Source organism: Recurvomyces mirabilis, assembly GCF_035927965.1.
Source record: "Recurvomyces mirabilis strain CCFEE 5264 chromosome Unknown scaffold_3, whole genome shotgun sequence".
NCBI classification, from domain to species: domain Eukaryota; kingdom Fungi; phylum Ascomycota; class Dothideomycetes; order Mycosphaerellales; family Teratosphaeriaceae; genus Recurvomyces; species Recurvomyces mirabilis.
The window spans coordinates 1,134,333-1,160,026 of record NW_027041937.1 but is presented as its reverse complement, the minus strand read 5'-3'; the positions used below and the strand labels follow the sequence as shown (position 1 = coordinate 1,160,026).

At 52.1% G+C, this 25,694-nt stretch overlaps 13 protein-coding genes across 13 annotated transcripts; 7 read left to right on the top strand and 6 right to left on the bottom strand.

Moving 5' to 3' along the window:
* Window positions 1-608: 608 nt before the first annotated feature.
* Window positions 609-2,808, bottom strand: LTS14_001773 (uncharacterized protein; the record flags this gene model as incomplete). The annotated part of the gene is made up of 3 exons (XM_064834481.1): window positions 609-1,037; window positions 1,595-2,785; window positions 2,806-2,808. 3 exons carry the CDS (start codon window positions 2,806-2,808, stop codon window positions 609-611), a joined length of 1,623 nt encoding a protein of 540 aa, XP_064698345.1.
* Window positions 2,809-3,246: 438 nt separating this feature from the next.
* LTS14_001772 (uncharacterized protein) lies at window positions 3,247-4,386 on the top strand (the record flags this gene model as incomplete). Its single annotated transcript, XM_064834480.1, has 1 exon — window positions 3,247-4,386. One exon carries the CDS (start codon window positions 3,247-3,249, stop codon window positions 4,384-4,386), a length of 1,140 nt encoding a protein of 379 aa, XP_064698344.1.
* Window positions 4,387-4,531: 145 nt separating this feature from the next.
* On the bottom strand, window positions 4,532-5,837 carry LTS14_001771 (uncharacterized protein; the record flags this gene model as incomplete). Its single annotated transcript, XM_064834479.1, has 2 exons — window positions 4,532-4,722; window positions 4,772-5,837. The coding sequence occupies 2 exons, from the start codon at window positions 5,835-5,837 to the stop codon at window positions 4,532-4,534; spliced, it is 1,257 nt and encodes a 418-aa protein (XP_064698343.1).
* Window positions 5,838-7,629: 1,792 nt separating this feature from the next.
* EIS1_1 (Eisosome assembly protein) lies at window positions 7,630-8,013 on the bottom strand (the record flags this gene model as incomplete). The annotated part of the gene is made up of 1 exon (XM_064834478.1): window positions 7,630-8,013. The coding sequence occupies one exon, from the start codon at window positions 8,011-8,013 to the stop codon at window positions 7,630-7,632; it is 384 nt and encodes a 127-aa protein (XP_064698342.1).
* A 671-nt stretch (window positions 8,014-8,684) lies between these two features.
* On the bottom strand, window positions 8,685-9,500 carry LTS14_001769 (uncharacterized protein; the record flags this gene model as incomplete). Its single annotated transcript, XM_064834477.1, has 3 exons — window positions 8,685-8,858; window positions 8,923-9,132; window positions 9,159-9,500. The coding sequence occupies 3 exons, from the start codon at window positions 9,498-9,500 to the stop codon at window positions 8,685-8,687; spliced, it is 726 nt and encodes a 241-aa protein (XP_064698341.1).
* A 129-nt stretch (window positions 9,501-9,629) lies between these two features.
* Window positions 9,630-11,217, top strand: LTS14_001768 (uncharacterized protein; the record flags this gene model as incomplete). The annotated part of the gene is made up of 3 exons (XM_064834476.1): window positions 9,630-9,673; window positions 9,728-10,332; window positions 10,526-11,217. The coding sequence occupies 3 exons, from the start codon at window positions 9,630-9,632 to the stop codon at window positions 11,215-11,217; spliced, it is 1,341 nt and encodes a 446-aa protein (XP_064698340.1).
* Window positions 11,218-12,004: 787 nt separating this feature from the next.
* On the top strand, window positions 12,005-13,767 carry LTS14_001767 (uncharacterized protein; the record flags this gene model as incomplete). The annotated part of the gene is made up of 3 exons (XM_064834475.1): window positions 12,005-13,043; window positions 13,099-13,514; window positions 13,570-13,767. 3 exons carry the CDS (start codon window positions 12,005-12,007, stop codon window positions 13,765-13,767), a joined length of 1,653 nt encoding a protein of 550 aa, XP_064698339.1.
* Window positions 13,768-14,066: 299 nt separating this feature from the next.
* Window positions 14,067-15,074, top strand: LTS14_001766 (uncharacterized protein; the record flags this gene model as incomplete). Its single annotated transcript, XM_064834474.1, has 1 exon — window positions 14,067-15,074. The coding sequence occupies one exon, from the start codon at window positions 14,067-14,069 to the stop codon at window positions 15,072-15,074; it is 1,008 nt and encodes a 335-aa protein (XP_064698338.1).
* Window positions 15,075-15,181: 107 nt separating this feature from the next.
* Window positions 15,182-16,222, top strand: LTS14_001765 (uncharacterized protein; the record flags this gene model as incomplete). Its single annotated transcript, XM_064834473.1, has 1 exon — window positions 15,182-16,222. The coding sequence occupies one exon, from the start codon at window positions 15,182-15,184 to the stop codon at window positions 16,220-16,222; it is 1,041 nt and encodes a 346-aa protein (XP_064698337.1).
* A 158-nt stretch (window positions 16,223-16,380) lies between these two features.
* On the bottom strand, window positions 16,381-17,264 carry LTS14_001764 (uncharacterized protein; the record flags this gene model as incomplete). Its single annotated transcript, XM_064834472.1, has 2 exons — window positions 16,381-16,813; window positions 16,882-17,264. 2 exons carry the CDS (start codon window positions 17,262-17,264, stop codon window positions 16,381-16,383), a joined length of 816 nt encoding a protein of 271 aa, XP_064698336.1.
* Window positions 17,265-17,757: 493 nt separating this feature from the next.
* LTS14_001763 (uncharacterized protein) lies at window positions 17,758-19,158 on the bottom strand (the record flags this gene model as incomplete). The annotated part of the gene is made up of 2 exons (XM_064834471.1): window positions 17,758-17,927; window positions 17,979-19,158. The coding sequence occupies 2 exons, from the start codon at window positions 19,156-19,158 to the stop codon at window positions 17,758-17,760; spliced, it is 1,350 nt and encodes a 449-aa protein (XP_064698335.1).
* A 148-nt stretch (window positions 19,159-19,306) lies between these two features.
* On the top strand, window positions 19,307-22,785 carry LTS14_001762 (uncharacterized protein; the record flags this gene model as incomplete). Its single annotated transcript, XM_064834470.1, has 2 exons — window positions 19,307-19,479; window positions 19,533-22,785. 2 exons carry the CDS (start codon window positions 19,307-19,309, stop codon window positions 22,783-22,785), a joined length of 3,426 nt encoding a protein of 1,141 aa, XP_064698334.1.
* A 1,455-nt stretch (window positions 22,786-24,240) lies between these two features.
* Window positions 24,241-25,172, top strand: LTS14_001761 (uncharacterized protein; the record flags this gene model as incomplete). The annotated part of the gene is made up of 3 exons (XM_064834469.1): window positions 24,241-24,273; window positions 24,326-24,347; window positions 24,406-25,172. 3 exons carry the CDS (start codon window positions 24,241-24,243, stop codon window positions 25,170-25,172), a joined length of 822 nt encoding a protein of 273 aa, XP_064698333.1.
* Between the last annotated feature and the right edge of the window lie 522 nt (window positions 25,173-25,694).

Genomic DNA, 25,694 nt, shown 5'->3' with positions numbered 1-25,694 from the left:
GAGGAAAGCATTTCAAAGATGGTATACGAAGATGTGGTATTGGCATCGCCAGCGCGATGAAAGAGAGGCCACGGACGCTGCGGCGCGCTGCGCACTGCCCACATATCGCAATAGCAGTAGACACCCATGTCTCGATCGAACAGGCACGGTCATAAGTTGCATGCACGTCGCCAACTCCACAGAGACCTGCTGGCCAGTCTTGATGAAGCATGGCCTGGATAGCGTTGGAGTTAGCTCAGGCAGAGACGGAAAGACAGCGAGGACTATGCAGACATCGCAGCCTGATGGCCATCTCCGCGCACCATCTGCCGCCTTGCAGCCACTGAGCGGGAGGGTAAAGTTGGCCGCAAAGGGTGATGTACCGGCAGTCTGGGACCCTAGGTCGTCCGTGCTGCTTCGCCCGTGCAGTAGCTTAAGCGCGGAGATGTGCCTGCGGTTAGTAGAGTTTATGCGGGGACTGGTGAACCCTGTAGGTGCATGCACGAGGGCACTACACACTACACTATGCCATACACCCTGCGACACTCTCCAAGCGATGTTTTGCGTGGTCATGGGTGTCTTCGCGAAGTTGACTGTATTGGCAGATATCGAACTTCGACAGACTGAGCTCACGAGCTTCGTTCTGCAACCAACGATGTCAATGCCTCAACTTGTCGTCTGAGATCTTGCACCGCCGTCGTCAACGCCTCGATCGTTTCAGATGGCGCCGCAATCTGATCAACGGCTATTTCAGCGGGCAACCGTTCGCTTCGCGCTTGTTCTTCCAATGGAGGGTGTTCTGTCCCTGCAGACAGCATCGGCTGTTGGAACGACATGCCGGACAGTGGACGGCGGGTGATTAGTCTCCTCATCTGGTCGCGTGAACTTGCCGTGGGTCTACCGTCCCGCGTTTTCCAGTACTGCCGTCCTTTCTCCCAACCGAGTATTAAGCCGACAAATGGCCAGTGTGTAGCTTTTAGCAAGATTATGCGAATTGTCCGCAGATCTTCTGCAGACACAAATAGCCGTAGTGGTCGAATTAGCAAAGGCAGTAGGTTCTGCAAGCGTCAATTAGCTACAATATCGCATCGTGGCCATGCGACACAACCCGGCCTCGAGCTCTGCACCTGGCTGCAAATAGGCCAGGCTTCACTCGCATGACCACGCTACGTTGAGCAGTAATCGCACGAACGCACGTAGGTAGTTGACTGTACTTACCAATGGAGGTAGAAAATAGGTAAGACGATTGGACGACGATGCTTCAAGAACGTAGACAGCATACCTGCGCCTCGTCAGTGATCAGCCACCTTCTGCTGTACTTCGCCCCCACAAAGATCAATACACTTACACCGAAAGATACTCTTCACGCGCATGCTCGATAACCTGTGTAGGAGCTTAGCTCAAAACGCCGGCGCCTACTGAAACTGCGGAAGATGCCGCACCTTGGTCAAGCTGTTCGATAACAGTGAGATTAAAGAAGTAATGAGCAAGATGTTCGTCATGCAGACAAAGATGAACATCAATGGTGGCCCAAGAATTGGTGAGATCTCTTCAGCAACATCCTATGCTCGGTACATTAGCAAAAGTTACCCCGAAGACTTCCTGCGCAACTCACAAAACCGAGGTACGATGATCCAAAAAAAACCTTGATCAGAATCCAATTCATCTTTGAGACACTGTACACGCCACGAGCCAAGAAAGCGAAGGTAGTGTTGAAGCCAACATAGAGAATAGCCACCAGGCCAAGGAATTTGACAAAATCCTTCGTCATCTCCTTCAAGCACGGTAGGAGTGTCCCAAAGTATGGATGAAGACTAAGCAGTGAGCAGATCCGTGGGACCAGGAACAGCGCTTCCACGGACAAGATGTCAAAAGCTATGTCGATAAGCTTGCCATCATTCTGTATTAGACCGATCGTGCGTACAACCAGGAATGCCAGACCAGTAGTGATGATGCCAAGATCCCACAGCGCCCAGAAATCTGCCGAGTAAAGAGCACTACCAGCATCGCAGAACTCAGCCAGCTCGTTGTAGGCGAAACTTGCCAACCAGATGTACAGCAGGATCTCGGCAGTAGTGACATGGCCGATACTCTTCTCCACAAGTACGGTGTAGTAAAAAGCCAGGAACGCTGCAAAGAACATCACCTCAAACACCTTCGAGTACAGTGGTACTCGCAGCCGGCAGAAGGGATCTGATCGCCGCTCGTTGTACACTTTGACTTGCTTGGTCGAGTGCTGGCCAAGCGTCTCCCAGAAGATGATCTCGCCGTTCCAGATGCCATCGATAATGCGTTGTATGGACTTCTGACTCAGGAATTTCTTCGCCTCTGAGACTGCCGCTATTTCAAGTGCGTTTAGTCCCGCGAATACCGCCGCGAAGGAGGTGGCCTCGTCCGGACTTGCACCTTCTGGATCTTCATCTGCAAAAGACTGGTCTGGTTCAAAGGATCCTCCGTCAAGCAGAGGTGTAGTTTCGGAATCAGCTTCTATCGAGCCATGTGGTTGGGCTGACTTCGTGGCGCTTTTACATATGGGAGGCAAGTCAAAGCACAATGCCTCTATTGCCTCATTCTCGGCCAGGTGGGTTACGAACCGCCACGCCACCATCTCGCAAGCAAGGCTTCTCGTCTGACTGATACCACGGTCATCGCTCGCCTCTACTGCTGCGAAGTGCCATTTCAAAGCCAGCAGTGCATTGACAAGAGCAGGGTGATGCGTGTCGTCCACAAGATATGTGACGAGAGGCTTGAGTTGGGTTGAATAGACCGTCTTTCGTAGGGTCTCCCAGGATTCCGGACCGTCAATCTGCGCAACGAAGTACCTACCATTGTACTTAGCTGTTGTCCTTGCTATGGTCTTGGCTGCTCGTAGACATACACACTCAGCTTACGAACAACAACATCAAAGGTATCGTTACCGTCGATGTGCGGCACCGCCGCACTCTTGTATTGACGCATGGATGGCCCTCGTGGCGTTTGACGAAGGATTGTGCAAATGTCAGATTCATGCAGGTCTCTGGAAACAGGAGATCTGGATTGGCGGTCACTTCCATCGGCGCTAGTGGCCGGCTAGATCCTCCCGTGGCCGAGCCTGCACGTGGTTTGACCCCACCACGTCCGTCTACGTCAAGAGTTGAGTGCCTGAAGCTACTTGACTAGTCGACATTAAAACACAACCTGTCCTATGCCAAACACACATCCAAGCTCAACAACGAGATCTCTCATCTGCGACAACAACAACACGATCTCGAATTTCCCACCAACAAGATGGCCAACAACAGCCCCGAAAACGTCCTCTCCGCCCACAACCTCAGCACGCTCATCGTCTCCAGCCTACCCACCACAACCTCAAGCATAAAGAATCCCTACGAAGCCATAGCCCTCGCCTCCCACGCCGCAATGACAGCCGTAGGATTCCGGCTCGTAGGCTTAGGCGAAGACCACAAGCTCGAAACCACACCACCCTCCGATCAAGCGGAGCCCGCACCATTACCAGCAGACTGGAATGCGAGTAAAGGAAGCTATGCATTTCGGTATGCGCATAGGCAAAGTAGTATGGAATTCCTGGTGAAGGTGAATAGTATGGGCAATAAAGCCGTAGTCATGGGGATGGGCATGGGTGATGATCGGACCAATTCTTTCGATGTGCGGGTGCAGGACTACATTTCTGATGGGAATTTGCCAGCAACGCCGATGGGCGAGGATGGCAATGGGGATAAGGAGGAGGCGGCAAGGAGAGTGTATAATGTCTTCATTTCGAGGGGACGGCTGAGCGATCTCGCGAATTTGATGAGGTTGAAGTTGATTCAGAAATTGGTGCCTAGTCTGCATAAGGAGGGTTATGAGGAAAGCGCTAGTTCGAGTTCTACGGCGACTCAGCAGGAAGGTGGGAGGAGCGGAAGGGACCCAGCGCCTGGTCGCGAGCCACGAGGACCAGGCTATGACCCACTGCGTGAAGACCGCGATCCCCAACCTGCTCGACCCTTTCCATTACACGACCCTCTCGCACACCCTCGTGGACCCAGACGACCAATGCCAGAACCCATGCCAGGCTTCGAAGACGAATTCGAGACACAACGAGGTCCACGCGGTGGCATGATGCCGGGCGGCTATCCACGAATAGGCGAGCGCGATCTCTACCCTCAAGGCCTAGGTCCAAACGATCCGTTCCGAGGAGGCGTGAGTCCAGGTCTTGGTGGAATTGGAGGAGGCGGTATGCATCCAACCTTTGACGATCCTTTGTTCGCGGGGCAAGGACAAGGAGGAGGCGGATATGATCCTCGTGCTCCCCCAGGTAGCCGGTACGATCCTACAGGTCCTGGCATGGGTGGTCATCCAAGAGGTGCAGGTATAGATGGACGGCCACCGAACCCTTTCGGTGGTTTTGGCCGGAACGACTTCACCTAAGCCCAAATGGAGATGGCTGATGATTGACGAGTCATGAGGAATGAACGATGATGTGAGCACGGAGGTGTATGTAAGATAGTGCATGATTTGCATGATGTCTGTATCACCAGAACATATTTCGTCCGGGCTCAAGGTCTTTCGCTTCTCAGGTAGTAGATGCGACGGTCCAGATGGCGAGTGAGTTGTCACGCTGCATCCTGTCCAGATTTGTGGTCGAGCTCGCCGTTTCTGCTTCAACATCACTGTCGTATCTCAAATTCGAACCCTGGCGTCTCTGCCCAGAGCAAGTCGCAAGGACAGCGCCATTGGGATGCCACACAGTACTCGCCACAGCGTCTAGGACAAAGTTAGCTCAATCTTGCGACGAAATACAAGGTCAACTCACCACCATGCATCTTCATCTCAGCATCGGGTACTTGCTCACCCTCTACCTTCCCAGCGTCCTTCCACATCCTCACTGCACCGTCATTACCACCAGCCCAGACCTCGAACCCATCACTCGTAGGCATAACATCGAAGCCCAGCCTCTGAGTCGTCTTAGCTTTCCTTCCACTCAACCACGAGACTCGTCTGATTGTGTTGCGAATGTCATAGACATGTATGCAGTCGCTCTGACGTTCAGCAATGACCAGGTAATTGCTATCAGGACTCCACTTCAAATGCGTGATGCCCGTGCCTTGCAGCACTGGCTCGTCCTCTGGAAGTATTGCTTTGTTTGCAAGCGAGAACGAGACTAGGCATCCACTACGCCCTTCGTCTGGGAACAGTCCGATCTCCCGCTCGGTCGTGCCAGCAGCAAGCATGCCTTCATCGCTGATAGCAAGAGCGGAGACGATGCCTTTGCAACCCAGAGGTTGATCGCCAAAGAGCTTCCGTGCTTTGCGACCGGGAGCCAGACGATGGGTAGTGATAGCATCGGAGTAACCTTGGTAGCAGTCGAAGAGAGAGAGCTGGTTGTTGCCACCTGAGATAAAGTGGCCACCATCCTTAGTGAAAGCAAGACTATAGGAGCTGAGATGAGCTTCCGTCGTTGGACATGTATTGTTGTACTTTGCCGCTATCGTCGAGTAGTCCAGAGAATTACGTAAGGATAATGGCTGATCTGTGGCTGCGTGAAGGACTAAGGTGGTTGAGGGGTCCTGAAGGGCGTAGGCTGGATGTATGGCGTAGCTATGTATGCTTGCTGGTGACCTAAATGCAGCATACTCTTGTAGTTGACGAGGCTTCTCGCCGTCATCGAGTAGATCTGGAGGTAAGATGAAGGTGCGAAGGGTCTGGTCATTGTTCAAGGTCACTATACTCGTGCCATCGGGACTGAACTGAACTTCGCGGAAGTAGTTGTTACGCGTCGTTTCACCTACTCCACCGGTCGTAGTGTCCTCTCGATTCACCTCATGGGTTGTATCGAAGGTATCGCCGGTATTTGCGACGCATGCCGGTGTCAAAAACATGGTCATCGGGATAGAGGCGAGGAGGTTGTCGTCTGGATTGGACTACGGCGGACTGTACCTCTCGGCAGACCAGACAATAGATATTTCTCGGCCTCGACTTCGGGGGTGAGCACCGGCCAAGCTCGTGTGAGCTTCCGAAACATTATTGTTCATTCCCCTTCGCAACCATTACAACACATCGAACAATCGTCCAACCATCCTAGCGCATTACCGACATCTTCTTCCACCAATTACTCACACCATAGCCAAGATGGTATGTCCGCGCCACCTCGCAATCTGGAATAACTGCCTACCAAGTACTAACACTTTACAGACGACCGCCCTCCGATCCATCAAATCGCTCGCACCTCTCCTCGACCGCGTCCTCGTACAACGAGTAAAGGCTGAGGCAAAGACAGCCGGCGGCATCTTCCTCCCCGAAAGCGCACAAAAGGAGCTCAACCAGGCAAATGTGTTGGCAGTAGGACCCGGTCTGATGGACAAGAAGGGCAACAGGATACCGATGGGTGTCTCGGCTGGTGATAAAGTGTTGATTCCCCAGGTAGGCTTCCGGCAACAATGGGAAACGATGAGTGTCAGATATCGGGGGCTAATCAGAAATGCAGTATGGTGGCAGCCCGATCAAAGTTGGCGAGGACGAGTTCTCGCTGTTTAGGGATTCAGAGTACGTTTCCTACATGACCATCACGTTTAGGACACCTTTGCTTACAATAACTGCAGAATCCTCGCGAAGATCAACGAGTAGATGAAACCCATTTATACGCTGTACCAATAGCATTGCCGGCCCCTGCCACGAAGAGCAGAACCGAGCACCTCCGGCATTCGAGCGCTTGTACTTTGTATCTGCTAAAATATTTAGCCATTGTGTGAATATATCTCTACTCTTCTCTGCTACAAGTACGTCTCCTAAATCGACGATTTCCATTTGCGGATGCTCGACAATGTCTCGCTGCTCTACTATCTGGAATGAGCCTGTGAACCAAGTCTTCATGCGAGGCTTTGGGCCTCTACGTAGGGATGGACCACTCAGCTACTTGAACCGACTGCCGTCCAGCGCTTGAACGAGACACGCTGTTGGCCAAGCTGGCCGTCTCAAGGATGCACATCAAAGTTGCATGTCTTGTGTCCAAGCTGATAGTATTTTAGACCTACGTCCAGATGATGTGGTGTGTCTCGTCTCTCCAGAAGCATGGCACGGGGATCACTACGCCTTGGCTCGACGACATACCTTGGAGCGCTAGATCCGAGACATTATCTGCGGGGATCTGTGCAACCGATACTGACGGTTGAAGCCTTGCGCGTTTTCTTTGACTGTGGTGCCCTGCCACTATCTTCCCGTCATACGCCCTGGTGCTTTCTTGAACGTGTCGAGTGTACTGGTAGATTGACCATGTAGGTTCGGAGAGCGAACGCGCCTGTCGCTATCTGCAAATGGCTGCGCGAGATTGACTTCTCTGCTTTCCATATCCGTGGAGAGGACGGCGCTTTTGATGGATTCCGGCGCCCACAGCTTAGGCTCTTCGTCTCTCTGTGTCGCAAGCGCGTCCGCCGGCGAGCCTAATGAGCTCATCTCCCGCCGCCACAAGTCAGGTTCTATGCCAGCGACAGCTTTCCTCTTCACTTCGCGCGTGCGATCTTTCTGTTCGATATCCTTTGAATGGCCCTTCAAGTCCATCTGGCGCATACGGTGGCTGACATTCTTTTCAGCGGTAGCCATGAGCTTTGCACGATCTTCGCTGCGCTTTCTCTTGTCCACGCTTGCGAGGCCAGTGTCAAGCTGGGCCATTTGACGTCAAATCCTGGCAGTCTGCTCATCGTCATCCGAGTCGTCGAGCAAGTCGTTGAGCCCGGCCCGTTTATCCGTCAATCTATGCCCGCGACTAGGTATCGATTGCCGAGCACTACCACTTTCCCTCTCTGCCTTCTGCTGCTGGTATTGGGCCTTGAAGTCTTCGCGGTACTTAGCCCGCTCCAAGTCCTTGGCCACCGCAGCCTGGTGCTCTTGGACAAGCTTGCGTGCCGCCTCTTCGATGTCGACACAGCGCTGCGCCTCCTGCTCAATTTTGATCTGCGAGCTTGTCGACAGTCTTGCGCCTTTAAGAATACTGGCAGCTTCAGCGGGCCCGAGCTCCAGTGGCGGCGTTCGATTCTGTTGCTTGTACAGCTGTTTAGCCATTATTTGGGCGCGGTCACGCATCACCTTTTGATGCCGCAGCTCTTGCTGATCGATCTCCGTTGGCGTTCCCGAGATGGCTTGATCCAATTTAGCTTGCCATTGCTCCGATTTCACTCCTTCGAGCTCATTATGCCGGGTGATACTGGGTTCATCGGTCGTGTCTCCAATGTCGTCGCCGTGTTTTGAACGCGACCGCAAAGACTCGGCAAGGCAGGAGTGGCTGTCATTGCTGGAATACTCCTCGAGATACCATACGCGCTGTCTTGTATAATCCACCGAGCGGAGTCAGTCGATTTGACTGGGTTCAAGCTCGGGGATCCGTAAGGGCTGCTTTCGCTTATTTGTACAGGACCCGGGTCTTGTGACGCTGTCAAGCTGGACTCATTGTGAGAAACGGTAGCACCTCCAAGCCAGATATGTTCCAAACTTGTGGGACTACTGGGTCGAAGGTCGGCTCTGGCTGCCAAGAAGCTCTTGATCAGCGCACAGCCTTGATCGTCGACACCGCGTTCCGACAAGAGCCAGACTGGTAATGCTGTTTGCCAAGAGTATATCGTCTCAGTATGCTGGGCTGTAGTGCTGGGAATGGTGTCTGACCGGTAAGCAGCAGGAACGAAATGATTCCCACCGCCCAAATATCAATGGCATTTGTATACGAGTCCTTCGCCTCGTCATCGGATGAGCCCTTCGTCGTCGCAGGCAAAGCCAAAGATCTCTGGCGCTTTGAAGGCTGGTGTGCCAGCATCGGTTCGCAAGAACGTGGCATTTTCCACAATTCGTTTATTCAAGCCAAAATCAGCAAGTTTAATCCGCCAATGCGGTGCCTTGCTGAAGACGAGCATGTTCTGCAACAGGCCATTAGTTCTGGCACATCTACGGGCGTGACACCTCGCACATGCTTCCACTCACCTGCGGCTTGAGATCTCTGTGAGCATACCCCAGGTCATGCATGTATTCCAATCCTTGTAGAGTCTGTCTAATGATCTGCTGTACCTCTGGCTCCGGTAAAGGCGAGCTCAGGTGTTGCTGAAGATCCCCGTGCTGCACAAACTCCATGACAACCAGGACGGCGTTCGGGGTGTCATACCATCCATATGACAGCACGAAGAAAAGCTCATACTGCTCACAAGTCGATATCAACGGACAGGCCGGCTCAACAAGGGCAGACACAGATGATTAGCCTTCTGCTGAGAAAACCTCGCCACTGCCTCCAATTCTCTCTCATAGTTGATCGTACCTGCACGTCGGAGCAAAGGCTTGTATATACTCTTGACGGCTCTTAATGCTCCAACCATCTCACCCGAGACAGCTTCTTCCTTGTACACCGTGCCAAAGCCACCACTGCCGACGGCCGACACCCTCTTCCATACGGCCTCCTTTTCTACGCTACCATAGCCCCATCTTGCGGTGGTCCGATACTTGTGCCGTGTGGTAAGCCCGTCTGAGGAGCCTTCGGCGTCGAGCTTAGCAAGTTGTACAATCTCCATCATTGATGACCAGACGTATGAGGTGTTCATGCAATAAAGGGCTCAATCGGGGGAATGACAGAAGACCCTAGGTAACATCGTCACTCTACGACGGTTTTAGACTGAAAGCCAAAGACAAGCTGCAGGAAAATGGAGATTGGGGCTGTCGTAGCCGTCGTGTCTGCGGCACTGAAGTACGTCGCGAAATAGTTCATCTCGTTGCGATGCTGTCTGTACTAATCAGGAAGGCACGGCCATGGGCTAGTCGAACTATGCCAGGACTTGAAGCATGCCAGAGCGCAGATCGAAGAACGAATAGTCGAGGTACAGAGTTATTGGAGAAGAAGCGCTATGCAACTCGGATTCACTAGGCGTGTCCATGCAAGCCTTGGTGAGGAACATCAACGACATCAAGTTGCGATCATCACAATTCTCGATGGCAAACTCAAAGCAGCGTCGCACAAGATCCAGCGACTGGTCAAGAAGCGAAGACGAGCCGATCTCGAGCTTGACCAGAGATTACGAGTCAAACGCTGGAAATATGTCTCCGTCAAACCATTCCTTGACGGCCTCATCTACGACCTTGCGAAGTGGCAGAGAATGTTCGATCCTTCGTGGTATCTGATCATGCGGATAGCAGATCCGTCGATTGATCAATGCCTCAAGATTGAAGTTGATGCAACGAGACCAGAAGTCCGGAGACTTCTGAAGACTGCCAAGCAGATCCGGTCAGCAATATTACCAGCTACGGCCGACGAATCCGGCATCTTCCTCCCTTCAGACGGCATGAATGGCATCTCTCCGATAAACATACCATATTCTGCTGCAGTATGGCTAAGGCGACACAGCTCTGGTACCAGCTCAACTTTCGTCGTTGACACAATACCTTGTCCGCAAGATCAATACGTCGGCCTGACTGCGCAAGACATTCGGCGACTCGCTTCGAAGCTGCGATGCGTAGATCCGTCAGCATTCGGGAGTGCTCAAATGCCATGGAGTTGTCAAGATGTTGGCCAACAGCAGCAGACTGACGTCCTTTGCTATAGTTTTCCTCACACCTTCGCCAGCTATACCATGCACGCTGCGACAGCTTTTGCAAGCACCTGCGGCCCATTCGTTGAGCGATCGGATCAGCTTAGCGAAAAGGCTCGCCACCTCAATCAATTACGTCCATACACTGGACTTCGTGCACAAAAACGTACGGCCCGAGAACTTCCTAAATTTCCTTGACTCCCCGCAGTCGGACCTAGGAAGCTGCTATCTCATTGGCTTCGAGCAGATCCGAAGTGCAGATGGCAAGACATACCTACGAGGGGACGATGCCTGGGAGAAGAACATCTATCGTCACCCGGAGAGGCAAGGTCCCTATCCACAGGAAGCACATAACATGCAGCACGATATCTACAGCCTTGGTATCTGTCTGCTAGAAGTCGGATTGTGGTCCTCTTTCGTGCTGCATGGTGAGGATGGCCAAGTGCAGGGTGCTGGCCAAGCTCTGGGTCTCAGCTTGGATGAGCTGAGACGCAAGCTTGTGAGAAGACCGGCGTCCATCAAAGACCATCTCGTTGCCCTGGCCAAACGTGAGCTTCCGAGCTTGATCGGTAACATTTATACTGATGTTGTTGTCACCTGCCTAACGTGTCTAGACGACGACAACGAAGAATTTGGAGAATGCGAGGATCATGAGGACGCTGATGGCGTATTCGTAGGAGTCAAGTATATCGAGCAGGTCTGTTAATTCCTGTCGTAGCGACAATTCGATTGCTTACACCAGATCTAGGTCTGATTGAAGCTGGATGAAATCATGCTCTGAGCTCTCTTGCTGTATGGTAGTCAAGCTGGCTCGCCGCCCTGGCCGTCGGCCATGTTGTAGCAGAGAGGATGACCTTAGGCACACCAGCCACTCTGAAGCATAGTCCACTGACGCAGATTGCAAATTGCTTGCAGCTATGCAAAATGATGGACAGCGCATGTCCGTTGTTACTGAGACCGGCTTCGGTAGCTTGGACGAGCTTGAGTGGTGTCATAGATTGAGTTAGAGAGTCACGAGTGACCCTCATAACGAGCTTAATCATGACTTCCTGAGTATCGGTAGATGTCCATAGGTTGGCGTTACTATCAATCTTCCATTTTCAACTGAGCATGTCGCTCTGTTGTCGTCTGGACGGGCACGGAGAGAACTCAAGGGACCGTTCCCGGAGTGACGTCGCATAGGACAAGGATATAGGAGGCGTCTTGCGCATTCGACTGCAGTCAAGCGGAACAGAGCCGTCAGCTTCTTGGACTCGCTGAAAGTGCTCAAAATCGAATTCAATTGCGAAGCGCTGAAGTGTGCCGTGTGTGGACTCAAGAGCAGCTGAGATTGGTCTGGTCGACAAGCCACATTAATTGAGATGATGTCATGTACGATGAACATACAACGGAGTGGTGCTTGCATTTCATATCAGTATCCGCGTGGGAAAGCATAAGGTCGCAGCGATGCCCAGAAATATGTCAATGAAGAGTGTGAGAATAACGCAGTCAGCATGGCACTACTCTTGGTGGCCACAGTAATAGCTCTGTTCATCGTATACCGAGCTACAGCATATCAGCTTCGAGAACGACGTTTTCGTCGATTTGCTCTGGAGCACAATTGCGAGGATGCTCCCAATCTCTACACGTCGTACTTCGCAGTACTGCAGCGTCTCTGGCGACTCATCAATTGTCGTCGATCAGGTGAGGACATCATGGACGACATCTTGAGCCCCGACTTCGAGCGCAGACCCACATTCGCCAGCATGGGCTTCACAGGGACGTCGATCGTGGGCACAATGGATCCTGCCAACATCCAGGCCTTGCTCGCCACACAGTTTGGAGACTTCGAAACGGGCGAGCGCCGTTACAAAGCATTAGCGCCTGTGCTTGGGAGAAGCATCTTCTCGAGCGATGGTAGTTGCCAACCTTATCGAAGGATACGGTCTTTCTGGTTTCTAATTCTGTTCGCAGGGCCGTTCTGGAAGCACTCTCGGGAGCTTTTTAGACCACAGTTCTCACGAGATAATATCAACGATCTGCAAGCGACCGAGAAAGCGGTGCAAAGCCTTTTCGAAGCAATCGAAGGAGAAGGAGCAACGGACGGCGGAATCTGTGGAGATACTGACCTACTACCGCTCTTCTATAATCTCACCCTAGACACTGCTACTGACTTCCTGTTTGGAGAGTCGGTAAATTCCCAGCAGGCTTTTGTTCAGAAAGCCAAGTCTGGAAGTTCGATGGACTTTTCGAAGGTCGAGGCTTTGGCTTCAGAAGCTAGTTCAGAGCAGTTTGCAGAAGACTTCGAAGTTCTCGGTGGGGGCCTCCAGCAGCGTATACAATTGCAAGCTTTATCCTGGCTAGGCAACGAGCGAAAGTTCCGTCAAGCAGTTGCCAACGTGCACAAATTCACAGAGCATTTCGTGGGGATTGCGCTGAAGAGCGTTGACGTCGAGCAGAAGAGCAAAAAGGACTACCTTCTGTCTGCATTGGCAAACCAGACCCGAGATCGTACCGAGTTGCGCAACCAGACCCTAGCTATACTGTTCGCAGGTCAGTTGGGAAGTCATACTCGTTCTGTAATACCCATGCTGACTACGCCCTGTAGGCCGAGACACGACAGCGGCCCTACTGGCATGGTGCATGATCCGACTTACACTTCACCAGGAAGTATTTGTGAGACTGCGTCAGGTCGTACTGTCCGAATTCGGTGCAAATGGCGATGAGTCGATGACGTTCGCCCAGCTGAAAGCTTGTCGACCACTTCAGCATTTCATCAACGAAGTCCTCAGACTCAACCCAGTCGTGCCTTTCAACGCTAGGGTGGCAGTCAGAGACACGACCTTGCCGGTAGGTGGAGGGGCCAGCAGGAGATCTCCTATAGCTGTTCGCAAGAACACTAATGTGCTTTACTCGATATACACGATGCATCGACGGAAGGACCTGTGGGGCAAAGATGCTTTGCTGTTCAACCCTGGACGATGGGAGCGAAGGCTCCCTTTTTCTTGGCAATTCGTACCTTTCGTAAGTCCTCGGCTCGCATGAGTGAGGTCGCTCATAACTAACACATATTTCGTAGAGTGGTGGACCTCGCATCTGCTTAGGACAGCAGTTCGCGCTTGTCGAGACGAGCTATGTCCTAGTCAGACTGCTTCAACGGTATGATGCAGTGAGGGCTGTAGACCGAGAGCAAATGACGAAGATGAGAAAGGGCATTGGTCTAGCGATGTGGCCTGCTGATGGGGTGAAGGTGAAGCTGCATAAAGCTAGGGTGTGATAATCTTGTCGGGATAAATGTATCGAGTGCTATTGTCTGATGTTATTGTTTCCGAACCGCGCGCCACTGCATCAACAAATTAAGCTCGACTTATTTGGGGGCCAAGATATACCTCATGTGACGTCGATAACTCGCCTCATCCATGATCCAGCTCCTAGCCCGTTACAAATATATCATGATCACAATGTCGTGATAACATTGGCCGCCTTCTTAGCGTACTGATGGCGATCCTGACTGCCACCCGAAGAGGGAGTTCTTTCTGACCTGGTCTCCTCCGTCATCGCGAAGACACTCATACAATGTCGATAAGTATCTACAACAGTAGTATCACCAATAGTGGACTTCCGACGGAGTGGTTCGGGTTCGCTCAAGCGATTACCACCATACGGCAGGATTTGGTCATGTACAACTCCCCTTCTGGCGTTTATCTCAACACCACGGACTCGGATTCTACCACAGGTTCTGTTTCGATGATACTGCTCGAGCAAGGATGCATCATCAACGGCAACGGCAACAAAAACTGTACGCATGCCTGTTACGAGAATCCGAGTCTGCTTTGGACAGACGAGAACGCAACGTACACTCTATACAATTGTCTGGTGTTACCGCTCGTCGCCAAAGCATATGGGCAGAACATCTTGTCAGATATGGTTCCGAAGTACAATCGGACCTCAGAAAGTACATACTACGAGGATGATGCCTCCGGACTGATGCATAGATACGGAATCGTGGCCAAGCCTGATCTCAACTTGACTGATCCAGACCAGTGGGCAGGCATTAACAATTGTACCAAAGCGTATTGCCAGGCTTCCGGCGGTGTGGACTGTGACAACATCACTTCATTGACCTTGAACGATAATTGGAGGATAGGCACATTTGTCCCGCACTTTCTGGTCAACGGATCACTATGCGATGGTGTTGCTGGCACGATCAATCAGGACTTAGGAGGCGTTGGAATGATCATCGCATACTTGATCCAGATCACGATCTTCCTTACTGGCTGGGTAATCGGAACTTTGAACAGTGCTGCTATTGCAGTCGTGCACTTTACAGCTCGCTTTCTGTATCATTCCAGCGACACCAGCAAAGGCACAAGGTGGAGCCAGGCCAAACGTCACCAAAGAAAGATCCGTCAATCCCGACAAGCTGTCGCTCTGAATGCCGCTCTTGTGGAGTTCCAGAAACGCAAACATTCTTCGTACTGGCAGTATCTTTGGCCGCCATTTTGGCAGTCGGTGATGCGGCATATCTCAACGTCTCATCATGGCAGGATTTGTGGAATAACATCAGCTTCATATCAACGGTAGCGCTATCCGGCATGTACCCTATCGTGCTAAATCTGCTGGTACTCCGCAAAACAAGAAATCTATCATGGTTCCTTCTTGGGATATCTGGAGCATGCACAGCGGTCTCGATGACTTTATGGATATATACGAACGTCCATCAACCTCGTGCGGATCAAATCACCTTTACCAACGGCTATCTGCTACCAGAGTGTGGCACGACCGAGCCGATCAATCCTACTTGGACCTGTTTACCGAGCGATCAGTATAGTATCGATGGATTCAACGCAGACGTACGAGGTCTGATTTTCCCGTTGATAGTCTTGGCTTTCTTGTTCGCCGAACAGCCGAAGAAGTTTCGAGATATACAAGCAAGGGACAATAACAAGGAGGAGAAGCATGTGAATCTGTTCGTTCACGTGAAACAGCTACTCCTCTTACGCCATGACAAACCGACAGTCTGGTTAGAGCAGGGTTGGCATCAACTCTGGTCTCGGATCCCAAATGACGCCAAGCACAGATTAGATGACGCACAGACAAACATGCGCAGATTCTCCCGAGAATCGACATACAAAGCAGAAGACTGGGCAGATGCGATACTGAAGAAATGTCCCGCTTGGTTGAACAAATCAGGCACTGTGGTGCGAAGCAATGTGATTACACCCATCTACACATGGACACGAAGCGCGAGCATCCGGCTATGGACATACATGCGGAATATCGAGATCCACAAAGCACTGCTCTTGATCTTGGACGCTTGCTACAAGATCGTTCCGTTCCTGGCGGAAGTCGGTATTGTGACCATCAATATAGTCCTCCTGGTTCAGTATGCTGGGTACCTTAAAGTCATTGGTGATGGCTCTTGGTCGCTTGGTCAAGTCATCTCTGTCACGATTTGGGTTCCAGTCGTTGTCGAGTACGTATACCTACTCATATGCGGAATCGAGGAGGGATTTGAGTGTCGGCTTTCGGAGCCTTATCACGTCAAGAAAGACGATGCAGATTCGTCCGACGAAGACGAGGGCACTACTGTCGATGCTGCTACATTACGCAAAGACTCGAGCTCAGAGGATGATAGCGACGCAGTGGAGTTAGACTCATTACGGGATGGAGAGCCAGTTGACGTTCAGCACGTCTTGCTGGTACCGAAGAGACCATATACAGGTACATGAGAGGCACGTAATGTTCATTGCGCATATTGAAGACTACTCAAAGTCCTTCACGACCACTAGACCTCTAGAACGAGTGAGTGTCTAAACTAATGTCCGTGTCGCGAACGACAAAGCACCTGTCAATGGCCGACCGGGTACGCATGGCCCGCTTTCCCTCTTCAATCACCCTCATTCCTCTTCATCACAGGCTCTCTAACCATAATATCCAAACCCACAACCTCCTCCGCCCGCTGCAAATAAATCATCTTTTGAACCTGAAACCCCAATTTCCCATAGATGATCCTGTTAACCTCATGACTACTCTCCAAATAACACACCTGACCCGCCACATCCGCCTTGGCAGTAATATACTCGATGACTTTCTTCGCATAGCCCTTCCCGCGACCAGGGGGAAGAGTGCCGATGTAGACGAGGTACCAGCTTTCGTTGTCCTTCTCGGGACCTAAAACGCGGGCCTTGGTGTCATGGAGCAAAGGCAGAAACTCTGAGTAGAAGCGTGTCCGCCCTTCACGGCTGAGTTGGTAGACGAGGCGCCAGAGTCCAGAACGGAGAAGAGTGAGGAGATCGTCCATGTTGGCTCCTGGTGGCATCCTAGAAGCAGTGAGCACAAAGTGAAGGTCACAGCACGAGACAACGAGAAAGTCGAGATATCAACCTACCATAAGCCAACACAATCATAATTCGGCCCAGCCGTCACAGCGAGGCCTCTGAGCAGGTGAGCATAGACTATGTACTCCATCATGCGGACATGGAGGTCCCACTTCTGCTCCTTCGTCCAGTGGGCTGTGTCTGGTGTATTCACGAAATAAGAGCAGCAGTGGTCTTCCGCAAAAGACTCAGCCAGACTTGCAGCTGCTGCTTTCCATTCGTGCAGCTCCAGGACACGAACACCGGGATCCTGAGGGACCGTATTAACGACGTCCCTCTTATCCATCACGGAGTCGCTCCGATAGGAAGATTCTAGGAGAGACGTATGTTTGCGAGTCAAGGTTGGCTTCTCTCCTCCTTCGACAATAAGAGTGGCTGTAAGCGACTTGTCCATAATTGCGGATTATGATTATCAAAATTCAGTGGGATCCAGGAACGACCGGATCTGATATGGCTGAATTGTACCGAAACCGACATCAATTCTCTGTCAGTCAAGGGTTTGGATACTGTACGATGTATATAAGTGAGATTGTCGGATGAAAGCTCGAGGGCTGAGAGCGGCTTATGTTACGAGTGGTCTCGTGGCTATAAGAAAGAAGCAAACTTGTGATGCTGCTGTAGCACGTCGAATGATAAAGCTCAAGGGTGGCAGAGGTGAAGTACGAGATAGCGAATGGTAGGGCGGCCAATATGACTGGTGAAGTCCGAACGGAACGTGGCCGGTCCGGGGTGGGCCCACGTGGGATGGCAATCCGGGATCGAAGTTGCGGTTCGCTAGCATTGGTATGTGTAGCCGAGACAAGAATGATCTGTCTGCGCAGATGCCCTACCGTTTCCTATGTGTTATGTCTTTCTGTTACGTGGCCATGTCTGGATGGTGACCGCCATCACTTCTTCCCAAAGAACGACATGATATTGCCTTGACCAGGTTTGCCAGCTTTCTTGCCACCAGCAACTTGCTTAGGCTGTTGCATAGTCGTGACAGACGGACCCTTGATCTTCTTGGCCGGTGGCTCGTCTTCTGAGAAGGACTCCCAGGCTGCTTCTTCCTTCGTGACTGCATGCATGTCAGTGCAGTCTCACGAAACCAGATAAGATGCAAACATACCAAGATACCCATCCTCGTCCTTGAAATTCTTCTTCTTCATCACTCGTCTTCTGCCACGTCTTCGTCCATTCTCGACCTCCACTGTCTCTTTAGGCTCTTCTGCAGTCTGTGAGTCAGGCTTGTCAATAGCTCCCTCATCTTGATCGACTTCTGGAGCAGCCTCAGCAGCATCGTCCATCATCTCATCCTCCTGGTCCATCATAGCCTGCAGATCTGCTTCGCGTTTTTCCTTCGACTTGCCTTCTGGGCCTTTCACAACCGTCTCCATTGCATCAGCTTCGTCTACGTCCTCTCCACTCTCCTCGTTTGAGAAGTCGGCCATTGGTTCGTCTTCAGCAGGCGGCTTGGGCGATGGCTCAGCAGAGCTTTGGGATTCTTGTTCCTGCTCCTTAGTCTTGCCTTTGGCAAAGGACTTGAAGATGTCAGAATTCTGCCGTTTCGTCGTAGCTGGCTTCTTGCTCGGCTCTGGTGTTGCTTTCGCAAGCGTAGGTCTCGACGCTGGCTTTAACTCTTGCGATTCTTTAGAGGCTTGCTTGTCCAGGGGAGCTGGTTTTGTGGTAGTCGCAACTTTTGCTTTAGTAGCTCCGGCTGTAGCGGCAGGCGGTGGCGGTGGCTGTCGACGCTGCGTCCTTCGCTTCACATTCGAGTTCTGAATCGTACCATACTGCTTCCAGGCCTCCAAAGGGTCTTCCGAAGCATAGTCTGCGGCGATTTTCCGATTGCACTCGGTCAGGACCCGGACATCGCTGAGACCCTTGGCCTGCAGGCTGTAGATGTGTATACCTGTGACGCTCTCGAAACTCGCTTTGGCATTTTCCAGATGCTCCTCCTTTGCCAGCATGACCGTCCGCACCTCTATGGGCTCATGATGTTGTTCTTCGGTTTGCGGTGCAGAACTGCTAGGCAACGGTGGACTGCTCTGCATGACTGTGTCCTCGCCATCGTGCTGACTATGCCCTCCATTCGCTAGCGGTGCCTCTTTGATCTTCGTGCCAGTGATGAGGTATGTAGCATGTACAGATCCAGGCTTCTTTGCGTTCTGCTTGTGGTGGAAATCGTAGAGCATCTGCTTAGCCAGATTACTGTGCACTTTCAAAGCTCGGCTCAACGAACGATAGCTGATGAGCTGCTGCTCGTTCAGCACATTGATCGCCAGCCATTCTGTGTAGTCCTGTGCCATCTCGTGTGTGTCTGTCAGATGTCAGGCTGACCGGAAGAAGTTCTTGGAGGACGCGTAAAGTGGGCTGCCACACGCGCCGCGGCTAGCGACTTTGATCTCGACATTATATCAGCACAGACATCGTCACCACTTTCTATAAACAATTCCAATGGAAGGCACCGAGGACGATGAGGATCTGAAATTGATCCAGGCCTCCGTAGGTCTGCTGTCTGACCTGCAAGGTGCCCTCCCGAAGATCTTGTGGCGATCGAACGCAGCTGGCGGCGAATATGAACCTGTTCATGCACAAGTCAGGCAGCGAGATCTTGGTTATGCCATCAGGTTGGTACGAAGAGCATGCCAAGCCCTTCATGTCACGATTCTGATGCCTCCAGTCAGATTGAGCCATTCCAGGGTGAACCCCAGCTGCTTGATACACGACTGAAGCACATTGTGCCTCCAATTGTAGCTGCCCATCTTGCATACTTGCAGACCCACGACGGCCCTCGGCCGAAGCAGCATCTACCATTGGATCAAGCAGTGTGCACTCTCTTGTACACCCTATGTAAGGTCCGAGGCTACAAGGTCATCGTGGGCTTCTTCAACAACGAAGCACGCTACCTCGAGTCAATACTAGCCGCGCTCGAACGCAATGTGGCCAGCAAGCAGGACAGCGAGAGGCAGAGCCCTTGGCAAGTAGACTATATCCTCATGCTCTGGCTCTCTCATCTGCTCCTCACGCCATTTGATCTCGCAACCATTTCTGACAAGAACTCGCCAAATGCGTCAACTCCAAGCTTACAACTTCTTGCGAAGCTTCCACCATTAGCAACACGATGTCTGCAGGTCGGCATGCATTTCTTGTCAAGCTCTACAAAGGCTCAGGATGCGGCAGCAGCAATGCTTGTGCGTCTAGCTATTCGACCTGATATGCAGAAGCTTCAGCTTGGAGAGCCTCTAGTCGAGCATGCTCTCCGCTCTTTACGGCAAGATGATCAGGCTACGCAAGTCACTATCTATCATCGGCTAGGCCCTCTCCACTTTCTGGCTGGCATAGCTACATCCGCAGACTTGTCGGACTTCATACCTCATATGTACAAAACATGCTTACAGTTGGTTGATGTCGAGGACAGCGCACTCGCCTCGAACGCAGTTGCGAAGAAGCTGACTGTCAAGATATTCCGCAACATCGTTTTGCTGTCTTTGCGATCAGCATCCACAGGTGGTGCTTTGCTGAGCTTTCTGGACTCTTTTAGCGTACTAGAAGATGTCATTGACTATCTGCTCCGCTCGCTCGGTGATCGAGATACACCCGTAAGATATGCTGCCGCGAAAGCAATGAGCTTGATCATCCAGGAGCTTGACTCTGGTATGGGACACGAGGTGATACAGGCTATCCTGGATATGTTCAAGCAAGACTTACCACGCCATACCGACAAGTTGGACTTTCGTGCTGCTGATCCGCTGAAGTGGCATGGTCTCACTCTCGCACTCGCCCATACATTGTTCAAGCGGACTGCATCGCCCGAGCAGTTGCCGGAAATTGTCAATGCTCTTGTTGCAGCATTGCAGTTTGAGCAACGGACAGCTACCGGCAGCAGTCTTGGCACGAATGTACGTGATGCAGCCAACTTCGGGATCTGGTCTCTGTCAAGGCGATATACGACAGATGAGCTACTGGCAGTATCTACCAAAGAGCTGCACTTTGGCATCGATCAAACCTCGGTCATCCAGGCTGTCGCAATACAGCTCATCTTATCAGCCTGCCTAGACCCAGCAGGCAATATTAGGCGCGGGTCTTCCGCAGCATTACAGGAGCTTACAGGACGTCACCCAAACAAAGTCTACGAGGGTATATCACTTGTGCAGATCGTGGACTATCAGGCTGTTGGCTTGCGGAAGAGGGGTATGGTGCATGTTGCTGCCAGAGCAGCTGAGATGCACGGCATGTACTGGACGGCTCTTGTTGGTGGGGTGCTGGGCTGGCGTGGCATTGGGTCACCAGATGTTCTTTCGAGACATGCAGCGGCGGCCTCACTTACGGCCTTAAGTCGTCTGACCAGCGCAAGCACGCCGGACGCTGTCGCAAAGCAGATCATAATCCGCTATGATGACACCATCAATGGCGACGTGGAAACTCTCCATGGTCTTGTGCTTGCGTTGGCCGGCATTGTACGAGCCGATTCTCGTGTCGACAATCAGCAGATGTGGGCCACGGTCGAACGTCTTCCCACCTTACTTGCCAGCTTCTCTGCTCGAACCATCCAGTCAGAGCTGCCTGCTGCCGCTGCTCAGCTCACTGCAGCATTGTGCTCATTAGCCAGGAAGTCATCGAGTGCGCAGCTCTCTGTACCCTTCGAGACCCTGGAAACCATGACGGAGCGGTTACTGGCTCGACAAGAAGACGCAATCTTGCATCAGATACCGGACCTGGCGCGAGCACTACTCGCTCTGGAACGGCAAAGTGAGCACGCACCAGGCTGTATGAGTGCACAGATGCTTTGCAAGAAAGTCGCCGCTGATTCTGTGAAGAGCACACTAGGAGGCGCAGGACGTGCCATTGCGCTTGGCGCATTGGCACCAATGTACGATCGTGGTTTGCAAGGCGACAAGGCATCACTAGCTATAGACACACTAGCGGCCCTCGCGAATGCACCAAGTGTGGACTGGCGAGTCGTCGGTAGCAAAGCATTACAGCTGGCCATCGAAGGTGCTGCAGAAGCTCACGTCGACTGGAGTATTATGCAGACTATTACGCGGGCCATACACGTCAGCATGAACGACTACACAGTCGACGAGCGGGGAGACGTTGGATCGCTGGTCAGAACACAGGCCATCGTATGTGCCTCTGATGTGCTCCCCTTTATCACACAAACTGAGCACCTCGATCACCGGGACTTGCTACACGCGGACGTGGCTCGTTTGTCAATGGAAAAGCTAGATCGTGTACGCTTGCAGGCTGCGCAGTGCCGAGCACTGTATCTCGACTTTGGCGTCAGAGCGGACGATTTGACCAGCGTGTCGAAGTACGGATACTTCTACAATGCGCTCACTCCCTTGCGCGAACATCGAAGGTTCTCGGCGCTGCAGACTGCGGTACTGGAAGGTGCTATGTCCTCTGCGGGCACGGGCGCTGAACCATTGCTTGTTGCATCTCGAGCTGCGCTTTGCGATAGCCTGACGGCGGTAGACGACAGCACATTGCAAACCCATATGTCCACGTTCGCCGAATTACTGAAGGACCTGGGCATCAACGGCGGCAATACGCACCCAGCACTAAGTCTCCTTGCCTTCTTACTCGATATGCAGATACCTCAGCGACTTCTAGAATCCGGCTATAAATGGCGGAATCTGCTCTCCAACGTGCAGAAATCTCATCACAAGTCGAACGATATCCCAAGGATCTTGGCTGCTGTAAATGTGTACAGAGGACTCGCGGAAATCCCCACCATCAGAGACGAAGTGGCGAAAAAATTGATTAGCATGCTGAGGACGAATCCCTATCCTCGGGTGCGCGTCAGCGTCGCTGAGACGCTATTCTTCATTACGGGTGATGCATCGTTAAAGGACAGGGACTGGTCTGAATCACCAGCTCAGAACGCGGATGTCGTTGTGGCTCTTCAAGAAAGAGTAATAACAGTGAGATAGACTTTACGTGTATCGACTCGTGGCTGCATGACACCACCTAATCAGGACAAAGGTGGCTTCGTCCCCGCCCAACCTCAAACTTACCACCACGTTGCCCTGCATGCCTAGCAGCACTAAATCTATACCACCGCATGATAGACTCGTGATACGCGAGTGCCGAGGGGTCGGCGCAATAATGCTGTTGCAATACCTCGTGTCTAAACTATGAGTACATATCGGCCCATTCCTCTAACTCTCGCTGACTGGCAATCTTGTTCATCTCACCTTTGAAGACATACGCATTGCCAGACGGCAGACTGACAATGACTAGCTACGGTCTAGACAACGACAAAAATCATGGCGGAGTTGCATTAATGGAAACTGAAGTCCTTGACGCCCGCTCTGGCCATGTACCACAGCAGTACCGTGGCACTTCTGCCGACCAGCATGATATGGATATACTTGGCAAACAACAGGTCCTCCGCGTACGCCATATTTACCATACCTTCACTCTTTGGAACCGCTATCTGATGGCATGATCTAGCGCAACTTCAACTTCTTGACTATGCTCGGCTTTGCCTCAACATGCATCGCAAGCTGGGAAGGTATCCTTACTTATCTCGCTTTCGTGCTCACGGATGGAGGCACGGCGCTGCTATTTTGGGGCTTCATTGCTTGCGCAATTGGGCAGACGGCTGTCTATGCTAGTTTGGCTGAGATGGCAAGCATGTGAGTCGTCCCTGTGGAACTCGAAATCAGGCATCATGCTGACGAGGACATTGCAGATCACCTACTGCTGGTGGCCAGTAAGACTTTCTTGGGCAATGGTGACAATCCATACTGATAGCTCAATCTCGTGATAGGTATCACTGGGTATGCTATTCGAGGCATCGAACCTGACGGCGCAGCTGCTGATCATCTTGCCGCTCTACAGGTCTCGGAATTGTACGTACCACACCAGTACGATCGCAACTCCCTTACTGACTACATGTAGTGCTCCAGCGAAGTTCCAGAAAGTCCTAAGCTACTTCTCTGGTACGCCGAAGCACCTAAGCCGCACACAACCAGTTTACTGACCATACTTAAGGATGGCTGACGGCGATCGGCTGGCAGATGTATCTTGCCAGCGTTTGCTTCCTCGTTGGCACGATCATTCAAGGCCTGATTGTGCTTAATGTACCAGACTACGTCTATCAACGATGGCATGGCACACTGCTGTCTATCGCAGTGGTGTTCTTCTGCGTGAGCTTTGTTACGTTCTTGTCACCACAGTTGCCTTACATTGGTACGGGTCCCTAAACGTCACTTTCTAGGGCGAGCTGACTCGGAGCAGAGGCTGGCCTGCTAGTCCTGCACATCGCCGGCTTCTTCGCCATCATTGGCACGCTGTGGGCTATGGCGCCCCGCGGATCAGCTGATGTGGTACTGCTCCAATTTTCGAACGATGGTGGGTGGCCTAGTACTGGGCTCTCCTCTATGATCGGTCTGCTAGCTCCTATGGCCGTGCTCGTAAGTCAAACATCAGTCCCGGAAAGATACTGTCTGCTTACACTTTGGGAAGGTCGGCTACGACTGCTCAGTTCGTAAGTTTCACTCCTCCAAGTACACTCGCACATATCGACCATACTTACCTCTTGCCAGACATGTCGGAAGAGACTCGGGACGCTTCCTCTACTCTTCCCAAGGCAATCATGGGCTCTGTGCTCCTCAACGTCACCTTAGTTTTCATCATGGTGACAACTCTCTGCTTCACTATTGGCGATGCTGCCACGGTACTCGCGACACCGACTGGCTACCCGTTCATTGCTGTCTTCTACAGTGCAACAAACTCCTATGCGGGGACGAATGTGTTGACTGCCATCGTTGTTATCATGCTCTCTGGCTGCGCATTCTCCGAAGTCGCTGCTTCGTCTCGACAAATCTGGTCGTTTGCACGCGATGGAGGTCTACCCGGACACAAGTGGCTTGCGAAGGTCGATTCGAGATGGAACATCCCACTGCCTGCGGTGGCACTTTCGTTGCTCATCTCTGCTCTGATCTCATTGATCAATATCGGCTCGACGGTAGCGCTCAACGCCATCACGTCCTTTGGTGCGGTGGCGACTCTCCTGTCGTACTACCTCACGATCGCTTGTCTGGTCAGTCGACGACTACGGGGACCAAAGCTACCAGCACGAAGATGGTCGTTGGGAAGATTCGGCCTGGCGATCAATATCTTCGCACTAGCGTTTCTAACACCACTCATCTTCTTCTTGACCTGGCCATTGGTGACGCCTGTGACTGCGGCGACGATGAACTGGTCCAGCGTCATGCTGGGAGGAACGCTGATCATAGCTACGGCTTTCTATGTCATCAAGGGAAGACACGACTATGTAGGCCCAGTGGCGCTTGTCAAGCGGGTCGAGTAGTGGACGGATGCTTACGATTTCACATGTATTTGTACGGCCAGTCAAACGCCGTCTGATCCAGAAAACATTACCAACATTGTCTACTTCAAGAATTTCCCACGTGATTCCCCTGCATGTCAATCACCTCACGTAACAAACGCCAAGACATCCTTATCTCTCTCATCTCCAACGCCCGCGCTTTTAGCCTCGTCCTCAACCCGACGGCCATCTAACCTCATTTCGCCAAAACATCCCGTGGATTCCAACCTCACTTCGCTTGCATATCCGTCTCGGAGCCAGTAGTCTGCGCATGCCATGTGGTTCTGGATCCACAATCGCATGGCCAAGACTCACCGGACAACTTGGCGGAAATGAAATGGAGACTTTCTTGCTGTAGTCACGGTGTCGTTATCTTGCTAAGCTTTGTGCGATAGTACGGACGACTTCGGCGCACTGGGTTCAAGCAGGTATGCGACGGGGTGTCTCGGAGGTGTCGTTGGGCGGGCATGCCCGGACGCTGCTATGGTAGTGAACGAGATGATA